Raw genomic sequence first — 27,688 nt, 5'->3', positions numbered from 1 at the left:
CTTCAAGGGGAACAATATTGAAAATAAGATATAGCGGACCATTATTGACCTAAATATATAGCCTACACATTGAAAAAGAGGGACATGATAAAAAAAAAAAAAACGTATAAATAAATGATAATATTATGGTTATTTATAAAGCGCCGGTATCCGTCAGATACGTCTGACGCTCATGCACTTTACACATACGCACCCTGGTCGTAGCCGAGCTGCCAAAGTAACTAGCGCCCATTTACCTGGGTGGAGAGTGGCAAATGTAGATTAACGTATTGCCAAAGGAGATTAGTGCCGTGGCGGGACTTGAACCCCGTACCTTGTGATCTGCATTCGGGTGACTTATCCTATAGTCCACAACACCTCTACATCAGGAATATTACCCCCCCCCCCCCCCCCCCCATGACAATTACCCTCCGAAAATTACCCTGTTCTTTAAAGGAGAACTTCACCCTGATAATAATTTGGTTTTAATAAAAGCAACTTTTTTCAGGGGGATGGGAGATTGTCCAAGGGGTTAATTTCCAGGGGGATGTTTGTCCACGGGGAGGGGGGTGTCGTATAGGGGGTAATTTTCCGGGGATAATAGTCCTTGGGGAATGTTGTCCTTGGGGAGTAATTCTACTTGGGTAATAATTGTCCATGGGGGGGGGGGGGTAATTTTCAAGCTGGTAATTGGTCGGGGGGGGGGGGGTGATCAGATCAGTATGTTCATAATGAAAGTAAAATCAGGAAATCATTTTTGTTTCCTTCTTTTGTCATGATTATTTGGTTTTAACATCGGCTGAGCAGATTTGTATTTAACTAATGTTGACAAAGTCATTATCCAGACTAGGGACACTCTTCAATTAAATTTTAATTCGTATAAGCCTATTCTGTTTGTCGAATATGTCGAAATCTGGACTATCATTATTTGTCTATACTCTCTATATAGTTGATGTATATAGGCCTTCATTCACTGAAAATGAAATCATCAGTTTTCATTTAACCATTACAAAATCTACAATGACTATATCACATTCAAGATTTCAATGAAAAAAATATTAGTGTGTGGATAATATAGCAATTCCCTTATAGCTTTAGAAAACTTCAATTTTGTATAGTTATCAAAAACGATTCAAACCGGCACCCCATTAAGAGGCCCAATGTGCCAATTTTCTTCGACTGAGTCATTCTATTATAAAAGTATTTGATATCATCTGCCTCTTAGAATTCTGCCTCCGAAATGACCATTAAGTTGTAAAATGTGGTCTGTTGCAAGCTGATTTAATAAACCTTGTTACTAATCCTGTCGAAAATCATTGCTGTATATATGCTTTATACTTTTATAGTTATATTTACTTTTATGCCTAGTATGAGAACCGAGAAGAATCATATAGGGCAACCTATCCTAAACGTTGTGTGTTACTTTGTCTACTTCATTCAATATTTATTCATTTCATACCTAAACGAAGTTTTCTGTGTTCTTTATTTTTTAATCGAAATTTATAAAATGGCTAAATACCATACATTTATTGTTGTGGTGTAAGAAAACCAAAGAACTAGTGCCAATGTGCCCTGCCACTTTGATAGTGGTGAAACAAACAAAAATTGAGATCGCGAAATCGCCGGACTTCCTTTGACGATAAATTTTCCAGTTGCACCCATTTGTTAGTCTAAGTTTATTGTTTATTTGGTAGTAATTGATCTAAATAAAATGTAGAATATATGACATTCTCAATTTTGCTTCGATGTGCGCGAGAACTTTGGACACCTGCATAACTTGATACCTATACTACTAGAGCAGTGTTTTCGGCCGGGTGCCGCCATAGAATTTGAGTAATAAATGTTTATTTAAACAAACAAAAATCATGATTTGGAATAACCTCGATTTCGGAGTATGCAATTTCACGAGGAAATAGCATTTTAAAGATAATAAAGTGTCCTTTCCCCCTACCTCGCTCGCTCGCAACAGGCTTTTAAGAAACTTTATGATTTCTGGCAGCGAAGTGCCCGTATGAATACCTCTATATTTGAGCAAAGAGGTGCTCGAATAGCTTTCTATTTGACAAAAAGTTGCCCGAATAAATTAGTATATCTTTTTTTTTTGGCGAAATTACTCTTTGGCGACGCTGGTTCGTGTAGCAATTTGGGGCAATGAGATGGCCGAATATCCTCAAAATCATAATTAATCGTGCCTCAAATTGATAGCACACAGTGTTTTTTGTATTCATGTATTCGGCAGCGATGTGCCCTGGAGTACAAAAAAAAAGTTTGAAAAACGCTGTGCACACTAGAGTTCAGTGATACAATTAGCATGATTGGCGATGATCCACTGAGAAAGATTGGCAAGTTTGAAGGATCAACAAAACGAATACGGAATAGCGTCATCTCTCGTCAAAGTTGAATGCAACAACGACACGCAAGAGCTAACGTACGGCACACTGACCTCTACACGTACGTACGTACGTACAGTACACGGCACGATTGCGCGCGCTATGGATATCGCTAGCTTTGTACTAGCATATGCACTGCACTTAACTTGCACACACTGTATATTGTACAATAGATGTACTGTGATTTTGGTGCCAGTGAGTTCCGGGTTTAGAGATCTTGAATTTGCTCAACGATCCACGCAGTCCATCGTTGATTTTTCCATATTCCGACGGCGATTTGATAATTCTGCCGACCTTGTCGAAACAAATATCTTTTAGTGGTCCACTCTAGTGATATTTCGTCAACCTATTTGGGATATTTATGCTGGAAAATATGACGGAAAGTCCGGTCGTAATGTCGCCGGGTCCTGTCGAAGTTCAATATTCTGCGGGCCTGCAAGATCACCAGGAGTACGCTTCTATCGACGCCCAACTTCACCCGGGTAGGTCGAGCATTCTTAGTCATCGGTGGTCTTCCATGTAGCTGCAGCTGTGTCAGCTCAGTGTGCATGGGGGCCATTCATTATAATTTATGACTATTTCTAATGGTTATAAAATCATCTTAATATATGTTTTAGCTATATTATGTAGACATATCGGTAGCTCATGCCTTTATTTTCCTTTCTTCTAGATTTCTTAATTGATTATTTATTATTAATGTTGAACTTGAACGAACAGACAAATTAGATCTATTAAAATCCATTCTTGCATTTAGTGATTTACTGATTCCGTGACGCGTGATTCACAAGTCATTGCTTGTAAAACCAAAAGCGTGTACAATTTTGTTAGACCTAATTAACAGGTTTGTGAGCTGCGTACATGATGAAAAGAAATAGACCCTAGAACCCATACATTGTCATTGAATCAATTTGTAAACTGTTTAATATTGTTTTGGTCTTTTGTTTTGGAACAGTACTACATGTATTTCTAACTACATGTATTACTGTTTCACTCGATTATATATGCGCAATGCATGGTCAGCTAAATCAGGGCAAATAAATGGCGTTCATTGTATGAGCGGAAAAGAATTGTTTTTTTTTTTCTATTTTAAGGTGAAGCCCACCCGATGTTTACTTGGTTTTTATTTAATAGGAGCAGAAAAATGAGAGAAACGGATGATTGGAAGTTCGAGCAAAATCTGACAAAAATAAGAAATAGGAATTTTAAAATTCTATTCAATCAAATACAAATTGACAAATTTGTTCCTCTCCCATATGCTCCATACAGAAAATATTATTAATATCCACTTGCTTGGTTGCTGCTGAAGGAATATTGCATACAGATGATGTGAAGTTCATTTGGAAGATTATCAAGGGAGAATATGAATACATAATTTATTTTGAATCCTCTGATCAAATTAACAATGTCTTATTTGTCTGATTTCTTTTAAACTTTCACCATTCTGTTTCACTTTATTTTTCTACTTTCATTTAAATGAAGACGTTAGAAAAGTAGTACTGCCCTATAATGTTTTCAATTTATTCCTTATTCAATTAATGTCCTCATACTGTTGGCTCATATTTTACATGAAGTTATAATTAAATGGACAATGTATCAAATAGTACGCCTTTGTAGTCCATGCATTTACATGTATATGTACCAGTGGTTACTGGAAGGCAGGTATGAACCAGAGAAAGTACATGTGTAGTACATATATACTGAGTAAGAACCACAAACTAGAAGAATTACAATTGAAACATCTGCGAGAGAGAGAGAGACAGAGAGAGAGAGAGAGAGAGAGAGAGAGAGGAAAGAAAAAATATCTGAGCTGAGGTGATCACCTTGTACACAAAACCACAGCTTTTTCAACTGCTCTACCCTGCTGTCAGAAGAAACACACTGAACGGTTACCCGATGCTCATTAGGCAGAAAATCCTCACAGAGGGGACTCGGAGCTCTAAATCTAACTTGATCCGCTCACACAGCCACGGATCCCAATAATGAAAGCGTTTGTTGGGACGATGACTAGGCCTGGCCTTACAGGCCTAACCCCCCTTGTGTTTTATTTAGTAAGGGTTGCCGGGAGAACAAGGGCGGCTAGTGTCTTGGTAAAGTGCATGTAGCCTGACCCTAGTGTTAGGTGATGTTGGCCATGGGCTGGTTTTGTAGGAAGTAATGAGGTAGAAAGAAAGTGTTATTTGTCCCAAAATTTGATGGTGATGATGTCTTCAAAGTTATAATGGCCTCAGTTGACACATGACATTGTGTATTTCACTGGAGTAATGAGATAGAAGGAAAGTCCATTTGTCAAAATTATGATATTGAGGATAGCTGATGTCTTCAAAGTAATAACGGTGGATCAGTTGACATGTGACATTGTGTATTTCACTTGAGTAATGAAGTAGTAAGGCTACGTTAATTAGTTTAATACGGCATTGGATTGTCAGGAACTTGAGGTTTTATTTCTGAACTTGTGTTGCCAACTAAAGCTTTTGTTGACATTTTTAAAGGCCATGTTTGATTTTTATTGAATCTAGTCTACTGTTCTTATCATTGGATTACAATTTTACAAGCTGAACACATTTTCTTGTATTTCAATAATTTGTTTCCTCCTATTTCAAGAAGGAAAATGAATATTGTAGATCTAGGCCTTTTAATATGGAAGTTCTTTGAATCAATGCTTTGAGCCACCATCTTCCTACTAAATTCTTGGAAGTGCAGATTAAAGTTTTACTTCTTCCAGATAATGCTTCCTCCGACATGCTTGGAAAATGAAATGTTAGCATTTTTTTTTATCTACCCATTATTTTATTTCCTCATACTCAGATGGAACTCTTATACAATGTAGTTATTTTTTTCTCCCTGGCTATTAGTATTTTTTTCAATGAATCTATTATAGCTTTATTGTGTCTTGATGCAAATAAAGTTCAGAAGTAAGAACATGTACATTATGTAGATGTACATGTAGGCCTACTAATCTGTTTGATATTTCTTTTCAACGCATGTGCATTGTTTGTAAAACCATGGTAAAACACAACTACATGTACAGTAGTTGTGACTAGATTAACATATATATATTAACATGTATGCTGTTGTACAAGATGACATGTTACTTTAATCAGTCAGGCAATTTCCTTGTGAAACTATGTTCTCATTAAGGGCTTCCCACTCTTCCTTCCTCTCTGCAAATTTGAATAATTCATAAGCATTATACCTATCAGGCATGTCAAGAAATTTACATTGAAAGAGCTGCACAGGAGCCTCAGAAAGGGTGTCTTGTGATGTTGTAGGTTGAAGTCTAGTCGAGTGACGTGTGGCGAAGATACAGGTACATGTATACATACAGTAGCAGTGCTTGACTACATTGTGCATGTACATGTACATCTGTACATTTGGAGGTGCCATTACTCTAGCACTTCAGGACCCAGGTGTTTTTTGTTTACGTGTTTGTACACAAGTAGATTGCAATTTACAATTTTTTGTAAACAAAACTCTCGGCTTCCACAATGTTGCTGGTACAGGGTTGTTTTTTGCCTGAGCTGTAAACACCAGGTGTCGTTTTCAATGATAATCATTCTCTTCAAACGAGGTAAAATATTATCTGTTTTTTGTAATCCTATTCTGATATTGTTTATGACATTTATATTTATAGGCCTATATCGAGGGCATGCATGTACTGTATGTCCTTCAGCAAAGCATTTTATGTACATTGCTTCTCCCCACCCAGGTGTTAAATGGGTACTTGATAGGATGTAAACATCAATGTACAGTGTAGTTGGATTAAACATGTCACCTGACTGGTGGCTTCTGCTTCCCAATGGAGTGGAGAGTGCAGGATACATTGTAGTATGAAAGGGGTAGTAATAATGACATTTAAAGCGCACAGAGGAAGAGTGTTATTAAAGTGTTATGTGATGAGTGATGACTATTGTCATTACAAAAAATTAGCATACAATGTATGGAAAATAATGTATGAATACTCTGTAATCTCCATTGATTTATGCAGTTTTATTACTGTCATTGTTGAATATAATTCTGTTGGATGTTTTGTACAGTGTAGTTGTAGGCCCTGCATGTGAAATGAAATTAATAGAATTCAACTGTAGGATTACAATGATAAAGATACTGTACTGTACATGTTATTTACCAGGGACTTTGGGAGTCCATTATCTAGATCCAGACCTTTTTCTGAATTGACAGGCGGTCTGGGAGCCATGTTATCAAAGCACTTTAACGAAAAACATCCGATGCCATCAAGATGATCAGTCTGTTAGATCTCTCTCAATCTCCCTTAGTCCCTCATACATTAATAGCTGAATGGAATACTTCTCATGAACGATGTAATCTCACTTCCTAGTCCGAAACCCGGGGCTCAATCCTGGCGCCAACGCGGAATGGCTACATTAACATGCCTGCGATGCCAGAGAAGTCCACTTGGCGTAAACATCTTCGGACTTACAGTAAACAATTCTTGTTTTGACTAGCCATGCAATTGTAATGATCAATTAGAGCTGTTCTGTCATTGCCTTCTAAATGGACGATCTTGTCTATTTTAATTGATTGATAGCCTTTTACAGTTGTATGAATAAATAGCCATAACTCAGTTCGGAGCCATTTAATTCTATAAATAATCTATGACTCTGTGTGATAAATTGTACTTTTGATTATTTTGAAAGCTAAATGTGGGTTGTACTTGATGCTGGGAGGTGTCATTTTGGTACAGATGTTAGGATTTAATTGTTTGTAATGGCTCATGATGAAATATGTAGGGCCTACACTTCCAGGAGAGTATTCCTGTTTTTTAATGAGATTTATATTGTGGGGGATATTGCATTGAAGAAAAAAAAATGAAATTTGAAGAAAAACAGAGTTTTATTTTTTAAAACTAAATGATATCTATTCTAATCTATTCTAAATCAGCTAAATTATTTCTGTGTAAGCCTGTACACTCTACACAGTATACCTCTTTTATATTAAACTTATGATTCTAGCACATTATTTATCAGAAAATGACTCCATTCTGAACTCTTGTACTTTTGGGAGTATAGAGACAGGGCTAGCAGCAGCTTTTATAGCTCTGCGTGGCGGCAATAGTCAATGGTCACATTAACATACCAGCAATACTCATCTGTCGGCTTCCTGTAAACATCATGGGCTTGGCAAGTGTAATTGCCATGTCACTGGCCTTCTTTTGCCCCTTGCAATTAATCCCTGGTAATTGAATTCATAGGGACTGACTGTACAGTATGTAATTCATTTTACTCTGTTTGAAGTTTCATGTTGATACCAGGGGGGTGTTTAACAAAGATCTTAAGTTGAACTTATCTCTAAGTTGGACTTAACAATTATTTGAAAAGGCATAAAATGATGATTCAAATTATTGAAATCATTCATATTTTCTATTACCAAGGAGATTCCATGTTCTTGATGTGGAATTTTATGAAAAGTCTAAAATACTCTAATTTTTGCTTTTGAATGTATATTATTTTAAGGCTACAAATGGCTCTCCAGTCTCCATAATATTTAAGTCCAACTTAGAGTTAAGTTGGACTTATCATTTTGGTGAAACACCCCCCTGGATCTAATACTGCTGGTCCAGGGTCGACAAAATCGTCAAAAAAAAATAGTGGTTCATTCATTTGACTGTCTGTCAATCCGAGGGTTGAGGGTTTGAGTCCCAGTCCAAGACATTAATCCATGTTTGCCACCCTCCTTCCAGGTGTAAATGGGTACCTGGCAACTCTGGGGTAATAATAATTGTAGAGCCCTCAGGAAGAACAGCATTGATGCTCAAAAGGCTCTCCTGGGTACAAACAAAATTATTTTTATTTTTATCATCATTATTATCTACTACCCGTAGTACAGTAAAGATCTTTATTAAATCAATTTTTGTTTGTACGGGAGGATGGGTGAATTAGAAACGATATGATAAAGCAAGAAGGTATTTGGTTTGTTGTTCTACCCAAGGAGATGTCAGTTATCTGGTCTACCTTGTTCTGTGATGGTCAAGAATATTTGCGTTCAGTTCATCCTTGCCTATAGAAGTTCCACTCATTCCCAGTCGCTGGAAGAGGTGTGAATTGGTTTCTTTGTATGTTGTAATGCACTAGTATGGCAAGTAGGATTCAAGTGCACTGAGTACTTAATAGTACCTGTCAATTATCATTATTTGAACCCCAAATAGCTCTCTGATCACACAGTTAATCAATTGTCATAACTTCTATCTGTAGATGAAGTTCTGTTTATCTTTAGAACTGGCTTACAAAGAGGATGGCTCGCAAAGGAGCATCCTCGTCAAATTTACAATTGAAGTCAATAAGTGTTCTCTATCTCAAGTAGCGCCCCTGAACAAATGAAGTTGATGTTGTGTAAGAGGTCCTCAATTTCTTCTGGGTCAGCGACCCCGATATTGCCAATTTGAATGGAGTAGATTAGTGATTTCAATGGAATGATTATCTTCTGTGTAATTGAGAAAACCACACATGCATTGATTTTTCATTATTAGCAGACAGGTACCCTCCTGTAAGTTAGCCAAGCCTTGCAAGTTTGATGAACGAGGGAGGGAGGGAAGAAGGGGAGAAGATGAAAAGGATTATTTGTCCTGGTGATGCAATCGTTTGGTTTGGTTTGCTTGCTGAGGTGTTGGAAAATAAAGACACTCTTATCTGCCCTCTCAATTATTGAGGTTGCAGGATAAACAGTTTGGGAAGGAAAAGCTTCCATCAGTTGTTATCTCAGGCCTGGTAAGCTTAGCTATCTTACCTTGCCTGTTAGTTTATGCAGTTGGCACTCAGATAACGGAGCAGGATCATGTTTTCTTGATGTACATGTAACATAATTTGTGCTGGACTCCTGTACATGAATTTTCAATGTGTTCTTGCTGTACGTGAATGTTCAATGTGTACTTGTTATACACACACATGTACACTGTACATGGATGGGATTTGTTCATCATACATGTAGATCTTTCTGTGTAAGTATTTCTCACCCGTAATTGCAAAATATGATTTCATACTATGTGTGATTACTTTTGTGATACAATTGATTTTAAATTGTGTTGATAATAGTCACTTATTTAAGTTTGTCACTAGAAATTTTGTTTGAGCAAGCAAAGAAATAAAGGCCTACGTTGAAGAGCAAATTTCAACATTGTCACTTGTCATACTTTTGATTATTAAGATTATTGTTTATCTGCAGTGAAGTGCATGTAGGTCTGTGATTTGCATGAATTTATTTTTCACAATATTCTTCCACTTTAATGTCGGGGGGGAGGGGGGGGATGATAATCTAGTACACATGTTTTATAAGAAGGTTTAAAATCTTAAACAGCGGCGGAGTGTCTGAACAACTAATCAGATGAAGAATAATCTTAAATTATACACCAACAGCTGTCTATTATCTGTTAGGATCAGGAGGGTTAAAATGTTTCTAGTTCTGACATAAGCCATTGCAAGCAGATTCCAAGTCTCAGCATGAGACACTCAGCTCTGGTTGTGTTATCGCTCATCTTCTATTCACTCTCAGCCAGTTTGTGTTGGGGGACCCAGAGGAATCGATAAAGATCTTTTCAGGGAAGTTATTTACATTTCATGGACCAGGGTTTATCTCTGCAACATAAACTTTGTGAAATTCCCTGCTTTAGCTGCAATCTGCATACATGCCAGACAAGACAAGACGGAGTGGAATGTAAGAACACTCGAGTGAAGAATCCCTCTCTGCTGTCTATTATTCAGTCGACAAGAGGTGTTGCTTGTTATTGCCTACAGTAATTCAATTTTATGGTTACCTCAACTTGCTTTGGATATCACTTATCAGGAGTTTGTGCGTCGACTGTGAAATCCGAAATCGTAAGCCTTGTTGCTTCTTGCCTCTGGATGATTGTGTGTGGAATCATTGCATGAGCTGTACTTCTGGGAATATTTACAGATCACCTGAGAATTTACAAATCTTCTGACTCACAACTTGTTTGTTGCACAGACAGCACAGTGATTTTTGTCTATAGATGCCTCTGTGTTTTATTGTTGGGGCATAATCATTACAGTATATTTGAACATGTTTTAAGATCCCATCTTGAATTGTTGGGCCTATACTTTGATGTGTAAATGAAATTTCTAAAAGTGGATTGCAAGTATTACCGGGTACATAAAGATTACAATGTTTGGGCTACATGTTATTTCCAATGTGTACTGTACATATATGTAGGCCTACATGAGAGCTTGTTGATTCTTTTTCTTTCTTAAATCTGTAGTCTGTATGCATACAAGTAGGTTTTTGTACTGAATGCCTGCAGAGGGAAATAATCCATGGCTGTATGCTGGGAATTACAATGTAGTGAAGGCTATGCTATTATCAGAGTGAATTGAAAGAAACAACTATAACATCAGGTGCTTTTAATAGTGCATGTTTCTTTATAATAAAGTTCACATTGATATATATGTAGACCTACCAAATCATTGGGAATTTTAAAGAAATGTTCAGAATAAAGTAAAATAAACCATCAGCTTCTAGTTCTATCAGTGTCTCCAACATTGCACTCGGATGTTGATGTACATTCCTAATCCCTTGACTTGTGGAACAGCATCTAACATTTCTCTTGTTATGAAATGGCTTTTTCTGCCAGCATTATGAAACCTCACGCTATGCCACTACCATGACAATTGAAATTCTCATTGAGGCAAGGTTATTTAGTTAAGGAAGGATGGAACTAATGGCATTTGCCTCGAGCGAATCGTCTAATTATGCCGGTTCACATATCTGCATTTATGAATATTGCAAGTACTGCATGATAACAGAATGTAGAGGCGCGATTGAATAAGGGGTTGTGCTCCACTTTGTTTTATCACTACCACCAGGTACATGTAGTTCTAAGAATGTGGCAGTGGTGTTGCAGCTATGTAACTACATGTATATCTGAATGTATCATTTGTTATAAAATCGTCCTTGTTTTCACAAAGTGACGGTAGTGAGGAAAATCGTAACGCAAAGGGAATGCAATTTTTTTTTCACTACCGTCACTTCGTGAAAACAGCGACGAAATGTTGAGTGTTTGCCTGTTTGGTAATGATCATTCTGTACTTCTTATGTGGTTGCACACAGAAGAACTGAAACATAATGCAGACACAAGCCTATATTACATTTCAGTGATTTTGTTATTCTCGCACAGGCATAGATTAGAGAAGTGGATGCTCCAGCTCCTATTTAACGTTTCTCTTTGTGCTCTTTGAATGTCATTACTCATCTGTCATTTTCTTTTCTTTGTCTCCCTTTGTAATTTCACAGACCTAACAGAAAATGAGCTAAAGTTATTACTGGATATCCGGAGGGCAAAACAGCAGCTCCTCAAAGAAATCAAGGTATGCTCGTGACAGTCTTTTAATCTTTTGTTGTTTAGACATGTATGGAATAATTTTATTCTGTGTATGCACTACTACATGTAGTATACTCTGAAGTTCTATTTTTATGGTATACCCAAGTACTTCATCTTGTTGTTTTGTTGATTGGTTTGTAGAAATGGAAGCGAATCTGCTTTCCATAACAGCATCTCCAAATTTGGAATAGAGAATGGCACTCCTGGGGCCAATCCAAGACTGGAGTAATTCATTTATTGACTATCAGTGGAGAAGACAAGAATTCATATCAAATTACTCGCACTTCTTGTCTACGAAATCGGGCCTCCAGTCACTTTCGTCCATTAGACGGGGGACCAGATCGGGATAAGGGAAGGCACCAATGTGTCGACGGGCGATGGTCTCATTTTCCATTTCATGTTGGGGTTGAGTTCTACTCACAACATCTGCTGTATAATTTCAATGCTCCAGGGTGAATTGTATCTTATTGGATTGTATCTTCTGTCTTCTTTTTATCACAAAAAGAGAGGGAGAAAGATGACAAAAACTTCCAGAGAGAGGGAATGGTTAATGGGGAATGGGGAAAGCTTTGGGTGAAGCTTATACACAAGAGTCAACGGCATGAACCAAAGCATTGTCTAAATGACATTCTCGGTCGTGTTGCGAAATATTAATAATTCATCCCTGTCGGCAAGCGAAATCATTCATTCCAGCCTTTGTCTGATGGGGCAAAATGTTGATTAATCACTCAATTATTTTATTCACCCCTTGGTAGTACGCATCACTTGTTATACCTCTGTTAGTTTCATATTGCTTAAAGTGCCTAGCCTAGTCTGCAGGCACAGGCTATTTGACTGACAAAATTCCATAAGGCCTTGAGCAGAGCCTAACTAACTCTGGCTCTCTGGCGTAAATATTCACTTCTGAATGATAAACGCCTATAAACCAAAACAACAACAACAACAACAAAATCTCTGGATGTGTCTAAAGTCGAGAGCGTGTGGAGTGCAGTAGACTGTGGATACTGGATAGAGACAAGATAGTTGCACACTACGACTGACCAAGGTTTTGTATCTGCAAACTATTCTTAGGCTACTGAAGAAAAAAAAGGGGGATCCCTGAGGGGAGAAAGAGGAAGTTTTTGTGGACAAAGAATGCATTTGAGAAGGATGAATTCCCGTATTCCCAGATCCCATTGTGAGTTTGAGTGATTTCACGCTTTGATGTGCTCTTGATGAGCTGCAAGTGGAATGCTCCTGGCTGGTAGACGTTCTTCGCTTACCCCGCGTTCACACAACCAGAATTTGTTGTATCGCTGTCCAAGAATTGTATACATGTACATTGTACATTGTATGCTGTAGCTGTAATTAATTATGTTAAATTGTATCTAATTGTATCTAGTCTAAATGCGTACCAACAAAAATAAAAGAAAAGTGACATTTTAGCATTTGTTTTGGACAAAAAGATTCTCTCTCCCAGTCTAGTCTGAAGTCTGAACGTTGTATCAAATGGATATCATTATAACATTTCTTTTTTACACAATGTAGTTATCTGGTTAGTATGTCCTTTTTGTCAAATGACGATTCTTTATACATGTAATACAATGTTTCTTTAACCAAGTTTCATGGTCTGAACAAGCTACCTTTGATGATTACCCTCATGCCATTTCTGCCTCAAGACTTGTAAAAAATCATCCATAATGGAAGATTTATATTCCAAGAGGTTTCTCCCAAGTGCTTTCCAACAACCATCACATGACCAAAAGGGGAATGTACAGTATGGATTTCTGGAGCCTGGATATCTTTTATTATGCATTCAATCAACATACAATCCTTCATATATACACTATGAAGTCATGTGTTTGCTGTTTTATGATGCTTCACTCGATTGCCAAGCTTCTTAATATACTCTTTATAACTGAGGTTTTCGCAAACTTGAAGTTTATGATTATGATGGAAGCGCATGAACGTAGCTATTGTGATGTTGACCACATATCACACAATGTTGTAAGGATGATAAAGATTTGAATTGATCGCAACTTGAAATCGATCACAACAGTGTACTTTGGAGATAATTTGCGATTAATTTGAAGGACTTGATTCGATTCAGACCAATCCGAACTCTTTGAAAAACAGTGCCCTGGGCACAAGGACACTTTAGAGACCTTTGCAGGGCTTTCGGGTATGACTGTTATCTGTCTCAGGAAAGACATAGGAAGCGAAAGGAAACCAAATTGTGTCAAATGTCATTGGAGAGAAACCAGGAGGAAACGGAATGTAGGCATGTGACTTGGAAAAAAGAAATCACCACGATATATATATAATAAACGCTCCTTTCCCTTTCAGTCTGTTACAACAGTTTCCACAATTAAAAAGTTGTATGCAAGAACATCCTGTTTACATCTAAGTATGAAAAGTTAAAGGGAATTAAGATGTCTAACTTTGGTTCCTCTTTTTCTTCTTTCATGGAAATGCTATGTTTTCCCAACCTTGTTCAATTTTCTCCATACTTATGTCCTTCATAATTTTTTTATGTGAAGCTCTAGTCTAAAAGAACCACCAAAGTTTACAAATATTAATTGTTTAATTTCTTGGTTATCTGATGTTCAAGTTAAAATAGGTAAATATCCAAATAAAATGAAACAGAAGGAAATACACTTTTGTAAGTAATAACAGGAAAAAACATGATTTTACATTTTGATCCTTATCACCAAGTGAGTAACAGAAGAATTGCTACAAGAAATATGTCTCTTTGCTCTCTCAAATTATAATGGGCATGTAAATATAAAATGAAGTGACGATATTGCTTGTTATGAAGAAGAATTAGAAAGAATAGAAAGTTTTTAAAAAAGTTGTCAATATAAGCTTGTTGATGTGATGGACTTCATCTGTCAGGTACCAAATAAGGCATTGGTGGTAGTTCAAGATGTCATGGGAGGTTAGATCTCTGCAAGACCTCGGCTGATCCCAGCATCCTCGGAACAGACGAGGGCCTTCTTCAGGCTTCCGCTGTCTCCTCTCCCTGTCTCTTTCTCTCATTCTGTGTTTAATGTTTATGCATCAATTATGATCTCTGTCTGTTGTTTATTGATTTCTAGTGCTGACTCTTCCCCTCTATAGATTCATACAAATGTCTTTTCCATCCATAAAGTTTCATTTGCAAAGTAAACGCCACACCTTCTTTTGGCACATGCATGTAGTAAATGTACAAATGTACATTACATACTGTACAATCTACATTTTCAGGTACCTATGTGTACATATACAGTACATTTCACGTTATGCAAATATCTTTGACTTACTGCCATTCATTGATGCATGCTGCTAATATATTATTCTACAATTTTTTTTCCCTGGCTTTCCTGACATAATTCCTTTTTTCTTGTGTCTTTTCTGCTATTTTATCATTTAGTACATATTTATTTTTGATTTCTCCGCATTTCAGATAAAAGAAAATTGTCGTAGATTGCAATTGATTATGAAATCCATGTCGATGGACCATCACACGCATTTCTTCCTCTGGTGTCTCATTCTAAATTGTAAGTGAGTTGTCACTACCGTAGTTGCATTTCATTTCCAGCTCCATCCATGTTGATCCTTCTCCCCTTCTTCTCCCTTCTGTCCTGCGGCTCTTGGTCCTAATTGGACCACCTACAAGCTCTCCCTCCAACAGAGGGGGGTTCAGAGTCCAGTCAAGAACTAACCTTTGCGGTCTCGGGCGAACTGCAAGAAAAATTAGCCCAGAGTGATGGGCTTGTTAAGGAGTGGACATTGATGTTCTTGTCACGAATCCTGGCCAAACACGTACAGTACATGTAGATGTACATGTGGAGTCTTTCTATACGAAATTTTCTGTTTCCTTGGGTCCAGTACTGTCAATAATCACTACAATTTGGATCCAAGTTTATGTGCTATTTGGCTTGCCTTGCTCATGACGTCATGTCTTTCTTTCAGGCCTGATAATTACCTGAAAAATTTGTTCTCCTTAATTTTTTCCCCGATTTCCCACCCCCACATTTTTCCCTTAGTTTTTTCCCCGATTTGGCCCCTTTTCTCTTGATTTTTTCTAATTTTTTCCCTACTTCCTTTAATACTCAAAAGGGGGGCGGGGGAATGTTGTTAGATGCCAAGATTATATCAAGATTCTCTTCTGTGGTGCAGCCTGTGTTCCTTTTGACCTAGTACCTCCAAGAACGAGATAGGTCTAGGAACTGATGCAGTGATGATGTCTGTTATAATTACCGCTAGAAACCAGTGAGGGAAGAAGAAGCCGGTTTTCTGACCATGGTGCCGGGCCTAATTATGTGATTATTGTATTTGGACTGGAGCGGGGAGAGCTTAAATGAGCAAATTATTGGCCAGTCGGAAAGGACAGCGACTTGAGGAGGACAAAAAATGAGATAGTTATCCCCTCGTCTGAGTATCTTGGCATTGATCACTCGAGAGACAAATTTGATCAAGGAAGATGAATTGCTGTGGGTATTAATGACAATCTCGAAAGTTAATGCAATCGCAGAGTAATTATATTTGCTGTTGTAGATCATTTGTCAAATTGTTTGAATTGAATTTGAGAGTTGCGAAATATATCACGATTTCATTCAGGCATTGGGCTGTAGTTTATTGTGCCGGGAATCTATAACCCAGTAGAAAAGGGATGGGTTTGACATGTTTATTAAATGAAAGCTGTAAGTTTTAATTTGCATATTATGTGAACATTATATTATTGATAGAATGTGCAAGTAAGTTAAGTTGAAGTCATGGATTCTTGGAAGTTTATAAGAATGCTTTCAACAGTGGCTAGCCAAATACCTCACATACCTCACCATACATTTAAACTGAGACCCTTTTAGCTCCCTTTTGCTTCAACTTTCGAACAAGTCTATGTTTTAACTTTTTTTCGTATTGGTGGTGCTAAACGGGATGTGGAGTGGAATAAAGTTTACAAAATGCTTCCGAAACATTGAACAAGATGGCCTACAGCAGGAAACTGTGGTCATTGGTAGACCCACTCACAGGAAAAGCTATGGTGCTGACATTGCTCTGAAATATTTAGATGAGGTCCTATTTTGAGAGGTCCACCTACAACGCCTTCAGAAATTTAGTGTAGAAATTCCTTTACGCCCATTTCAAATGGTAGTAAACACTGTCGTGTGCCAAGTAAATGCAACAATCTGTTTACCAAAAGATCTGACAGTGATGAGAGTCAACCACAACATACTGTTTCTATAAATGGAGCCCAAACAACTCAAGTTATGATTGACATGGCTACCATTGTGTAGGGGGACAATCAGACCCTTTTTAGTCCAAAAGTGAAATTTAGGGGCAGAATTGGTCAAGGACCAATCCTGAAAAGATATTATGTTTCTTTTGAGTTAGGTGTCAAATTTATGATGTGGTATTTCCATTCATGTATTGGAATGGAAGCTGATGATTCGGGGGGGGGGGGGGGGGGGGATGGGATAGTGAATGGTTTATGGTTAGGAATAAATACTGCTCACTCTATGCTGGTGATGTTTGCCTTACTAATGAAATTGAAAGAAGCAAAATGATTTCAATATGCAAAGAAAACATTCTTTCTGTGTATCTTGGGTTTCCTTCGTCTCTTTAAAGATAAAGTTGAGTTCTGGTCATGTGATTGCATTGTGAAAGAAACGGTGTGGAAGCTATCAGAAAAGGTTGATCATCTAGTATATAAGTATTCGTGTGTATTGCAAGGTTCTGGAATCATCAAAATGATGAGACATTTTGCCAAAGCTTGGCAAAGTTACAAGGACTGTACACAGAATGATGTATATGGGACTACACGAGCACATGGCGAAAAAAACCTACCCCCCGATTTTTACGTATTTTATGTCATATTTAGAATATGAAGGCATTTAAAGAGCCATGCTTTTCAGGGAACATGTTTAATCTGATGTTCTTCCACCCTTGCATAATAACAATGATAACGCTCACAAATTATGTTTTACCTCTTCCCAGAACTCAACTTTCTCTTTAAAGTTTGAGTATCAATGCTATAAGGGACATTCCAGTCAACTTGTGGTCAAGAGTTGTGACCTTTGAGTATTACAGCCAAGAAGTAACATGCAATTTGTAGTGTGCATGTGTGTAAAATTACAAAGCAGTAAGGCGTCTGTTACCATCGAAATGCCATTTGTCACTGCTGGACCCCCAAGGGTAAAATATTTTCATATCTTGGTCAATATTTGTGCTACCAGATTGCGAGGGCTTTACGGTGCCAATGGATGGATGGATGGAAACAAAGTGCCCTTGTTTTAAGTCGAGCCCAGATTACCCTGTCTATGAAATATGATTAGCATACATATTTATAGTATGCTGGAGGTGATTACAAAAAAAAATTTCTACGAATAGAATGACATCCAGCAAAAAGTTTAAGGGGGGGGGGGTGAAAATATGACTGCCCCTAAACTCACCATAGATCCACTAAAAACATGGGGAAGAAATGTCAATGGGTAATGACATTGATAAGCTTGGTAGCTTGAATCAAAAGTTCAAAACTGACCATTGCAAAATTTGATTTCCTCAATAGTATAATTTGGAGATTTTCATGATTAATACTATTTAGTGCAAATAAAAACCTATGGATAGTCTACTAGAATATAAACCGGAAGCTGAGTTTAAGCTCGTTCTAAAATCTAGATTCACAAAGGAAACTAGGAAATGTTCCCTTTGTAAGAGAGTCGTAGATTTCACTCGGTATAGAGTTTTTAGGAATCATAAAAGTTCAAGCCATAGTGTTCATTAACAATAATGCCACTCAGCAGGAGTTGGAGATGGCTCCAGTTTAGAGTACTTTGTTAGAATGGTCATTATCTGTTTTTGTGAGATTTTTGTTGTGGTCCAGAAAAGTTTCCCAGCTCTTTTCTTGTCGGTGGGTCCGAATTGCTGACCCTGCACTGCCTGGTAAACTCTTCAGAGAGAATTGACTGCTAGATTGAGTACAGTCACCTATCTTTCAAAGTACAGTAGGATAGAGGTCTGTCTTCACTGTTTTATCAATGAATATGCCTACTATATTCGTTGGTGCAAAGTGGTGCACAACTGCTTGCCTGCCTTGTATGCAAACACTTTGCATACAGCTTACATGTGATGTTAGCTTTGCACGTGTGCTCTGATATAAATGAGTGTGATATCATATGTGGTCAACTATTGAGAGAGTTCACTTGAGAAGTAGGTTGGGTTCATTATTCGGCAGGGCTTTATCAAACAGAAAGATTAAAAATAGGCCTTCTTGAAAATTAAGGGAAGCCAAAATCAACACTTGTAGTTGTAGCCTTGTAGGCCTTTTATTGCAGCCTGGGTGCTAACATTTTTAATTCTACTAATTTACATTTCGATTTATTAATCTTAATTATAATAATAATAATAGTGAACATTTATAATGCGCCATGTCTGTCAAAAATGACACTCCTGGCGCAGTTGTGCGAAATGAATGAAAATGATAGACAAACTTTGAAATTACATGAGTATATTATGAGCTGTACATGTAGATCACTTTTTTTGTTTCATTGTTGGCTGTTGCAGATCTTGCTTTTACAATATAATTTAAGATACTGCACTAACAATTGCACATAAAGTATGACTGTGCCTTTGTGCATAATCCTGGTCGTCTCAACAAAGTATGTGGGGTTTATAAATAAACATGATAATGCCTCGAGGAATTCAAATACAATTATGAATCACCATTTTGAAACGCATGTATGAATGGTCTCCCCGAGTACACATGTCATCACAATCGTTTTTCAGTACGAACTGCAGAAAGAAAGATTGTATCGGCCATGTTCGGCAAACAGCTGTGGTTGTGGAAACAAACCTTCTTTTATATTTCTTTTGAAAAAACTTTTCCCCATCGCCACCCACTGTAGTGTAGTGTAGCAGATGTTAGACTCATCAGGACAGGCTCTTAATGAGGCAAAACTGGTGTTATTTTGTAGTGCTTCATTGAAACTGGTAACGCTCCGTGGAAAGGGTCATGAGGCATGCAAGGACATTTGTCGTCACTTTCTACAATTTGGGAAAGATGAAAACCGTGGATGTGTCTATTTCTAATACGCTGTCTAGTGTCTAGATATTTCATTCCTCGCTCTGATAATTTGGAAAGGGTAATCTTTAAAAGGGTAAAAGTGACATATCTTGAAAATAAACATGAATGTACTTTGAGTACATTGACCCTCACAAAAATTGTCTCTGTTGTTTGAAACTTTGAATCCCCCCCCCCCCCAAAAAAAAAGAGAATTGAAGACCAGGTTTACATGGAGAGCTTCAAATATACATGTTTTGTGGACTAAAATAAAAAATATGTATGTCTAGGCCTACATATACATTGTAATATCTGTAGTAATTCTAGGGTTAGAATTGACCTGAGCCACCATTTATTTCAAGTATTGCCTACTTACTGATTCCATGAATATCAAGTCAGATATGGCATTTGCAATAACCTTCACAGAAAGAAACCTTAGAAAGAAAATCTTATAGTACATATCTGTTGAGTGCCAGAAGGGCATCGACTCCTAGATACCTTTACACAGAGATAATACCCTTCTAACTCTCAACAGACAATGTATACTGAGCATACCGAAAAATCCAAAATCATAATTTCCTCTTCTCTTGCCGATTGAAATGAGCAAATAACGAGAATCCTCTCTGTTCACTCTGGTCCTGATTGGAGATGATGTGTGCATTATATTTCAATTTGTCTCAGTAAGAGATGTGGGTTACCGATATCACATGTCATTCCTTGTTGCACTGCTATCTGCACTTTAATGCCAAGGATTCTTTGTCCATAAATATTGATATGATCATAAAAGAATGTACCCATATGATTTTGCTGGTGTTTTTTTAGGAGATCAAGGATTCAAGGTGCTGTTTTTCATATCTTTGGTGTTTTTGTTTGAGTTTGTTTATGTAAAATTAAATGTATTGAGAAAAGTAAAGAATTGTGTTCATGAATTTATGTGTGTAAAAACATATCAAAGACATGTAGTCAGTGGGGCAGAGATTTTGTTTAAAATTCATTTGGAGTTATCCTCATGGGAGCTCATGCATGGAGTGGAGCAAATGAAAAAAATATCTACAATTCAGTCTTCTCCCAGGTCAAATATTTTGGGCATAGTTTCATGAAACTTATTTTCAAAATCATTTTTAGATTTTATAGCCAATCAAAGTACTACATTAATACATTTCCATTGCATCGATGTGATTAAGTTTTATGCCTTTCATTTGGCCTTGTCTCATTTCAAAATGTGCTGGTATAATTTAAGAATAATTGATGTTTTCTCTTTTTGAGGTAACTGGATAGGAATATTTATCATTTAATATCTGAATTCAATAGCTCACTGGTTCATTGTAATACAATCTGCTTGTTTTTCTTATTCTTTCAGGAACTGGAGGAAGAGATCGCCAATGTCAATGCAGACTTGGAGAGTATGGACTATGACAAAGGGTAAATTTCAGCTTAATTTAATTTAATTTAATTTAATTACTCATTATTCCTATGCATCATTGAGGTGTTCACACTTGTACATGCATTGCTTTTCAGTGGACCCTTCTGTTTCCAATATGTATTTCTACATTTGTTGTAAATGTTTGTAATTGATTTGTAATGTTTTGTTGGAAACATCAAAATTGAAATTGAAAATTAAATAAGAAAAAAAACAAAAAACAAACAATTCTTGCATAATTTTAGATTGATATTAAAGCTTGTAGGTCTACCTTCTCACTGCACAAATCAGTAGACAGTAATCTGGATTTTGTTATTAGTTTGTGTTAATATCCCATTAAATCTCATTACGAGGCGGGCTATACAAAGAACGAAATAATAAGGGGGACAATCTGTTTGAAGTGAAAAGGTAGACAAGTGCTCTATAAACAAATAAGATAACCCTTGTTGAAAGTAAATTGAAATCAGGGAATATAATAATACCCTGTAAAGTTTGGCTTCAAAGTAGTTTTTCTATCCCCACCCCCACATGGATCTCTACAAGAGATGTGCTCAGTCAGTTTACACATCACTATGAACATAACCGACAAAGAAAGCAGACAAAATATGCAGTTCCTCAGGTAGACAAAGGAACATCCCTTCACTGCTATTATGTGAAAATGTGTAGAACAGGTGTCACATGCATATTCACCTTTTTACATAATAGCAGTGAAGGGATGTTCCTTTGTCTACCCGAGGAACTGTATATTTTGTCCGCTTTCATTGTCTGTCATATTCATAGTGCATATTTCCCTCCTCTTTTGATGTTATCAATATTTACCTGTAAGTGCTTTTATTATTTCCTTTAGAACGGATGCAAAGACCAGACAGATGAACACTGGTAGAACCAGGTTCAATATGGATCCTAAAAAGGTAAGACTCTTTGCATCTATTATTTATTTATTTTGCCTTTTTTTTCTTCTCCATTTAGTGTCAATTCTGATTTTATCAAAACTCCATCATGACAATTTAGATTTTGAGGTGAACATGGTTTTTATTAACAGATGTTAATTGCTAGAGAAATTTTGGGATTGAAATTGTATGGAAATAAACTCATCCTACTTCCTGACTTAGAAGAAAATATCAGCTGCAAAACCTTGTTTCATATCAATTCACTATGGGGATACAGTAAACAATAAGCAAGGAATATTCAAGAAAACAATATCTAACTTCTTCCCAGGTAAGAAAACAAATCAGGAATTTAAAAAAAGTTGTCTGGCAGAAATTAATACATAGAGGGACAGAGGTATACAAATTTATTTTAGAAGAGAGATTATAAAAACTGTGCATTTAATTGAGGAGCTTAATTTATCTAAACTGCAGTGATTCATCAGAATCAGTAAATCTCCACCCTTCAGGGTCAGAGGACTAATTGCCATATTAGAAAGAACGAGCGAGGAACAAAGACATATGGATATGGAGGAATCACTGCAGGTCTAATTAACAGGGACGGATAAACATGAATCATGCAACGGTGTAACATCTTTCCTCTCAGAAAAAACAAAGTGAATTTGATTGAAAATGCTATGATTCACAGAAATCAATAAAGGCTACACCCTTCATCCCCAAACATCTTCCAGCCCGATTATATGGCTTCGCTCGCATTGGCCGAAGATTTTTCCGGCAACTCCTCCCTTTGGCCTGCCTGTCCTTGGGCATTGCTTTACCTAACCTTGATGAGGATTGGTCAGTGCACCCACATTTCAAGGAATTTGTTATGTTTGGGTACTTCCTGAGTCAATATTGGACTGGGGATCAGAGAAGTAATCCATTGTGAGGGCTGCCTGCTGTGAATGTACAGTATATCATTCCAGCTTTGATAATCACCACATAAACTCCTCCAGCTATGGAAGGAGCACTTATTGGCTAAATGTATAATTTGTGTGTGGTCAAACTGTTTTGCCATACACTACATGTACATGTAGGTCTGTCCTCACCAGCTTGAGTTTTCCAAATAGCTCGCTATTTTTGATTCGGGAAATTAGCCCAAAGTTACTGATCGCTTCTTCATCAGCTCGGAACTCGAAACTCGAGCAAATAGCACGCGTATTGTGTCTTCAACTGCCAAATAGTCCGCTATTTCGTGATCCGGCTAATTTCCAGAATAAGAAATAGCAGGCCATTTGGCAAACTCAAGCTCATGAAGACAGGTCCATGTACTGTTTTTCTCAGCTCTATTTGGAATCTACTTGTAATCATAATACTGTTATTTTCAATTTGATTATAAATGAGATCGGCACTTCCATAGGCATAAATTTGGTCCATATTTTACAAGCTGTTCAAAACTTGAGACAAAGTTTTCTGAGGATTGCTTGAGGAAAAGGAAATGTATCTCTTTAATTTTAATGACCCTGATTTTTCAGGCCAAACCTCATGTTTTTATTGACCCTCAAGGCTCAAGTACTCAAGTCTCAAGCATATTTTAGGTTATCATATCCCGTAGGCCGTAAACTTTTATCACGTTTCGCTCCTCTGTGGCAGCCTGAAGGTGACTTTCATTTTGAAACTGATACACTTTGAAACCAGAACATGATTGATAACTGTGATATCAATCTACCAGCAAATGAGGTTTTAAAACCTTGCTACATTTAAACCTAACCTGTAAATATGCATACTGGCAGACATGTGCTGTAAAACTTGCCCCAGCTATTCTCCATGATCTGTTTTTACATTTCCTATAAATTCTGGTTGTGATATCCTGCCTCTGAATGTTTTTTTTCCTTTCAAAATGTCACATCAAGGAAGGAAGATGACCCACAAAGATAAGATGACTTTGAACCAAAGAGAATCTTTTGATACACCATCTCGTACCGGTACTACATGTAGCTATCATAAACAAATTTATTCACATGCAACTATGCCATATGAACACACTTGGAATATGCTCAGATATGAATTATTTTTCATGGAATAAAGCTGACATTGTACATGTACATGTGCTGGTAGGGTATGCGCAACACTATATAGAGTCGTACATTTGTACAATTCTGTATTGGTGGCCTACGTGCCAGAAACCCCATACACTTGTATTTGTGCAATTATGACATATGACTACACTTGGAATATGCTCAGATATTGAATTGTTTTTCATGGAAAAAAGCAGACATTGTACATGTGCTGGTAGGGGTACATGTATGCGAAACACTCCACTCGAGTCATACATTTGTACAATTCTGTATCACGGTCCTACATGCCAGAAACCTCCACATACTTTTATTTTCTGTAACAATATTTTACTACTTTGCCAGCAGAGGGGAAGACAATCTCACCTTCCATACCACCCACTGTGTCAGAAGAATACATGATCCCCTCATGAATGCTAATTGGTTTTACTCAGGTACACATGAGTTGAGAAGTGACCCCCCCCCCCTTCCTAACGACTTCCTGCATGTTAACAAGGTCAAGGGGTGGGGAAGAAAACACTGTACAGGTTGTATGCTCTTTTCTATGAGTGTGAGCAGGGAGTTCTTTTGAGACATATGAAGTACTTCTGATTTTGAATATACACTGTAGGGAGGGTGAATTCTATTTCGACTGAATAAAATTTGTGCTGCCTGTTGACAAGGTTGTCTTCATCCTTTTTCCTGTGTGTCTCATTATTAAAAACTTCTCTGCTAAAATGTAGGCAAATTCTTTGTACATACTGTACAGGCCCTTATACACACTCAAAGCCAAATACATTTATAATTCACCCCCCAAATTTTGAAGTGTTTACATTTATAATTCAGTTATTTCCATGACCGAGTAAAATTTTTCAGTAGTAACTTACCTGCAGAAGTAGCCAACATTCATATAAAATGCAAGGTAACTGTATTTATTTTTTTCAATTTATAGTTGTTGACTCGAGCATTCAAGATCACACATTATGCTGGTATAGTACAGTACACCCTTTCATACCTGCTTGTAATGTAGATGAAGGATTTGATGCACAGTTGTGCTATCACTATCAGTCAGTGCCTGCAGTTATCTCTTCCTCCGAGTCCTAGTAGATATGAGTCATCCTTCAGGGCTAATTGGACACCCGTAACCCTCATCATATTCTTGACAGGATCTCACTTATAGCTTAGAAAGTAAATGCCCAGGAGTGGACCTGCTTGCTCAGGTGCTAGCGTTGATACTGTGTCTAGCTTACCGGTAGTAGCTTGTCTTGATTGAATCTCACGCTGTACATGCAAATATAAATGTTGTTTCATTCTTTATTTGTATAGCACCCAAGATTTTGATTGAGAAAGCCCAGATCATCTTTTGAGAGAGTCTGTTTTAACTCATTGACTACTGAATTTGTCATTCCTACAAGCACCCTGGACAAATGGGCACCCCCAAATATTAGTACACCCCCCCCCCCCCCCCAAAAAAAATATTAGTACACACACCCAAATTTTGAAAAATATACATAGGGCTCGTGCATACACATGCTTAAAGAGATCAATTCGAACCCCCTGGCCTTCCAAAAATAGTTAGAAAGTGTTGAGCCTTGCCATAGGTTTTAATGCAGTAGCCAACTCAGGTCCCATAAGCAATTGGTAAAAGGATATAGCTCCAATGTCCTTCTTGTTCTCAATGTACATAGAAATGAAACAAAACTGACATTGCCTCGTTATATACTTGAGGTTGATGGAGTGGTTAATATAAAGGGGTCTTCAATGATTTTGCTTATTTTTGTGACCTCTTTTTCAGAGAAATCTGAATCAGATTCAGCTTGTGTTGATAAAACACATGTTCCAAATTAATCTCAATCCATTGATTAAATCGGTCCCAGTTGTAACGGCTTCGTGACTCACCCCTCTTGTCCCAATCTAGTCTATACGGTCGACATGTTCTCAATTACTTGACTCTACATGTAATGCATTAACACATGACATTGCTCTGTAGACGCTGAGTGATGTTTCTATAACAGAGAATTACTGTCATTATAAATGATAACATACACCCCCTATGCATCCAGTGTATGTTTAGAAAAGAAATTGATTACAGGCATGTGTTGGACAGTGTGAGTGAGCTTGACTCGCATAAGTCACATGCTCAGTTTACATTGTACATCTGTAGGTATTTTGTAATGCGCTACATTGACTTGAGGAAACAAAATACGTCCCTGATCAATATGCAGTGTCAGTTTCATTACACGTTCTTGAATAGGGCCTGTACAGCCTTGTAGATATAAATAGACCCATTGGTTTCTTTATAAAGTGCTCAATGAAAAGTAATGTGAGCTATAGACTTGGTTCCTCTTCTCCGTGAATATGGGTCTAATCGAATGTTTCCAAGAACTGAACCAAATTGAAGGTTTATAAATTGGGGTATGATCATGAGGTTTTGAAAACTTATGAAACCTAAGAAGACAGTAGCAATTACTCTATGTTAGGCTTTACGTTACAAGTAGCTTACTTTCAGTTAAAGATTTTTGCTTCTGAAGTGGCTTTGTGAAATATTAACCCTCACTTATCACCCTGTTGACATGACAGGGCTTCATTTGGTTTCTTGTCCTCTGCAGAGGGCCAGAAGGGCCTAAACTCTGGTACATGTACGTGTGATGTGTTAATGCTGTACTTGCACTCAAATAGTGTGAGTGTTACAAAATGAAAGTGGTTTGGCACTTTGGTAGAAGAAAGACCATAGAAACCTGGGGCATGAGTCCTCAGGCTCATGACTGTTGTCAATTTGGCAGCTATGTCATGGCTTTGTGTGTTTGTGGAAGGTGGTGTTAAATGAAACCATGAAGGAATGACATACATGTGATCTGTATGTCATCCAGTATGAGGCATACAGCAGAACAGTCAGTGAATACAATGTAGTCTTTATGTTCAGGACAAGTGTAGGAGACATGCAGTTGTCGACACGCCACGTGCAGTAAAATCTCGTGATATCCCCCTTTATCCTCCAGAATGTTTGCATGCGCTTTGTCTGGAGCAGAGTGCTATTAAACAGAAGCCATTGTTGTAGGTCCTACATTTACAAAGTTTTGTAAAGAATCCGTTGACAGGGTCCCTTCCAATATATAAAGTTTGTTGTCACCCAATGCACTTTGCTTGTGATCTTGCCCAATTGAATTCCCAAGTTCCTTTCATCGCCTCCAATCACTATAGGCCTGTTTTCATCAGCTCGAGATTGCCTAATAGCCCGCTATTTCTGATTTGGGAATTAATCCCAAAGTTACAAATTGCATCTTCATCAGCTCGAGACTTGACCTTGAAACTTAAAACTCGAGTTTGAGAATTTTGCTCAGCGTTCGCGCATAGTGCTAGTCTTCGGGCTGGTGAAGAAGACGCACCGGACAAATAGCGGGATATTTAGCAAACTCTCCCAAGATATCTTGGGATGATTATCTCGACCAAATATCCCGCTAATTGCAACTTCGGGCTGATGAAAACGCAAATTAAATGGATAATTGCAATTGGGATAGTTCAAGTAGCGGCATATTTGGCAATCTCGAGCTGATGAGGACAGGCCTCTTGTCTCTTGTACAAATCTCCTGTGCATTGTCAGCAGAGCAAAGTG

General features: G+C 37.5%; 1 protein-coding gene across 3 annotated transcripts in view; it reads left to right on the top strand.

The window, feature by feature from the left end:
- Positions 1-2,562: 2,562 nt before the first annotated feature.
- Positions 2,563-27,688, top strand: part of LOC575902 (cytohesin-1) — a 64,176-nt gene continuing 39,050 nt past the window's right edge. The window contains exons 1-4 of one of the 3 annotated variants that reach the window (XM_030984234.1): positions 2,563-2,851; positions 11,628-11,701; positions 21,096-21,157; positions 22,003-22,066. In XM_030984234.1, the coding sequence (XP_030840094.1) occupies positions 2,731-2,851; positions 11,628-11,701; positions 21,096-21,157; positions 22,003-22,066 (321 nt within the window). In that variant the 5' untranslated portion in view covers positions 2,563-2,730. Of the gene's footprint in view, positions 2,852-9,003; positions 9,322-10,176; positions 10,196-11,627; positions 11,702-21,095; positions 21,158-22,002; positions 22,067-27,688 lie in introns of those variants that run through there. The other 2 variants (XM_030984235.1, XM_030984236.1) reach the window with 2 other exon arrangements.

This window comes from Strongylocentrotus purpuratus, unplaced genomic scaffold (genome assembly GCF_000002235.5).
Source record: "Strongylocentrotus purpuratus isolate Spur 01 unplaced genomic scaffold, Spur_5.0 spur5_scaffold_14, whole genome shotgun sequence".
NCBI classification, from domain to species: Eukaryota; Metazoa; Echinodermata; class Echinoidea; order Camarodonta; family Strongylocentrotidae; genus Strongylocentrotus; species Strongylocentrotus purpuratus.
Note: the sequence above shows the minus strand (reverse complement) of the source record. Positions and strands in the feature narration are given on the sequence as shown.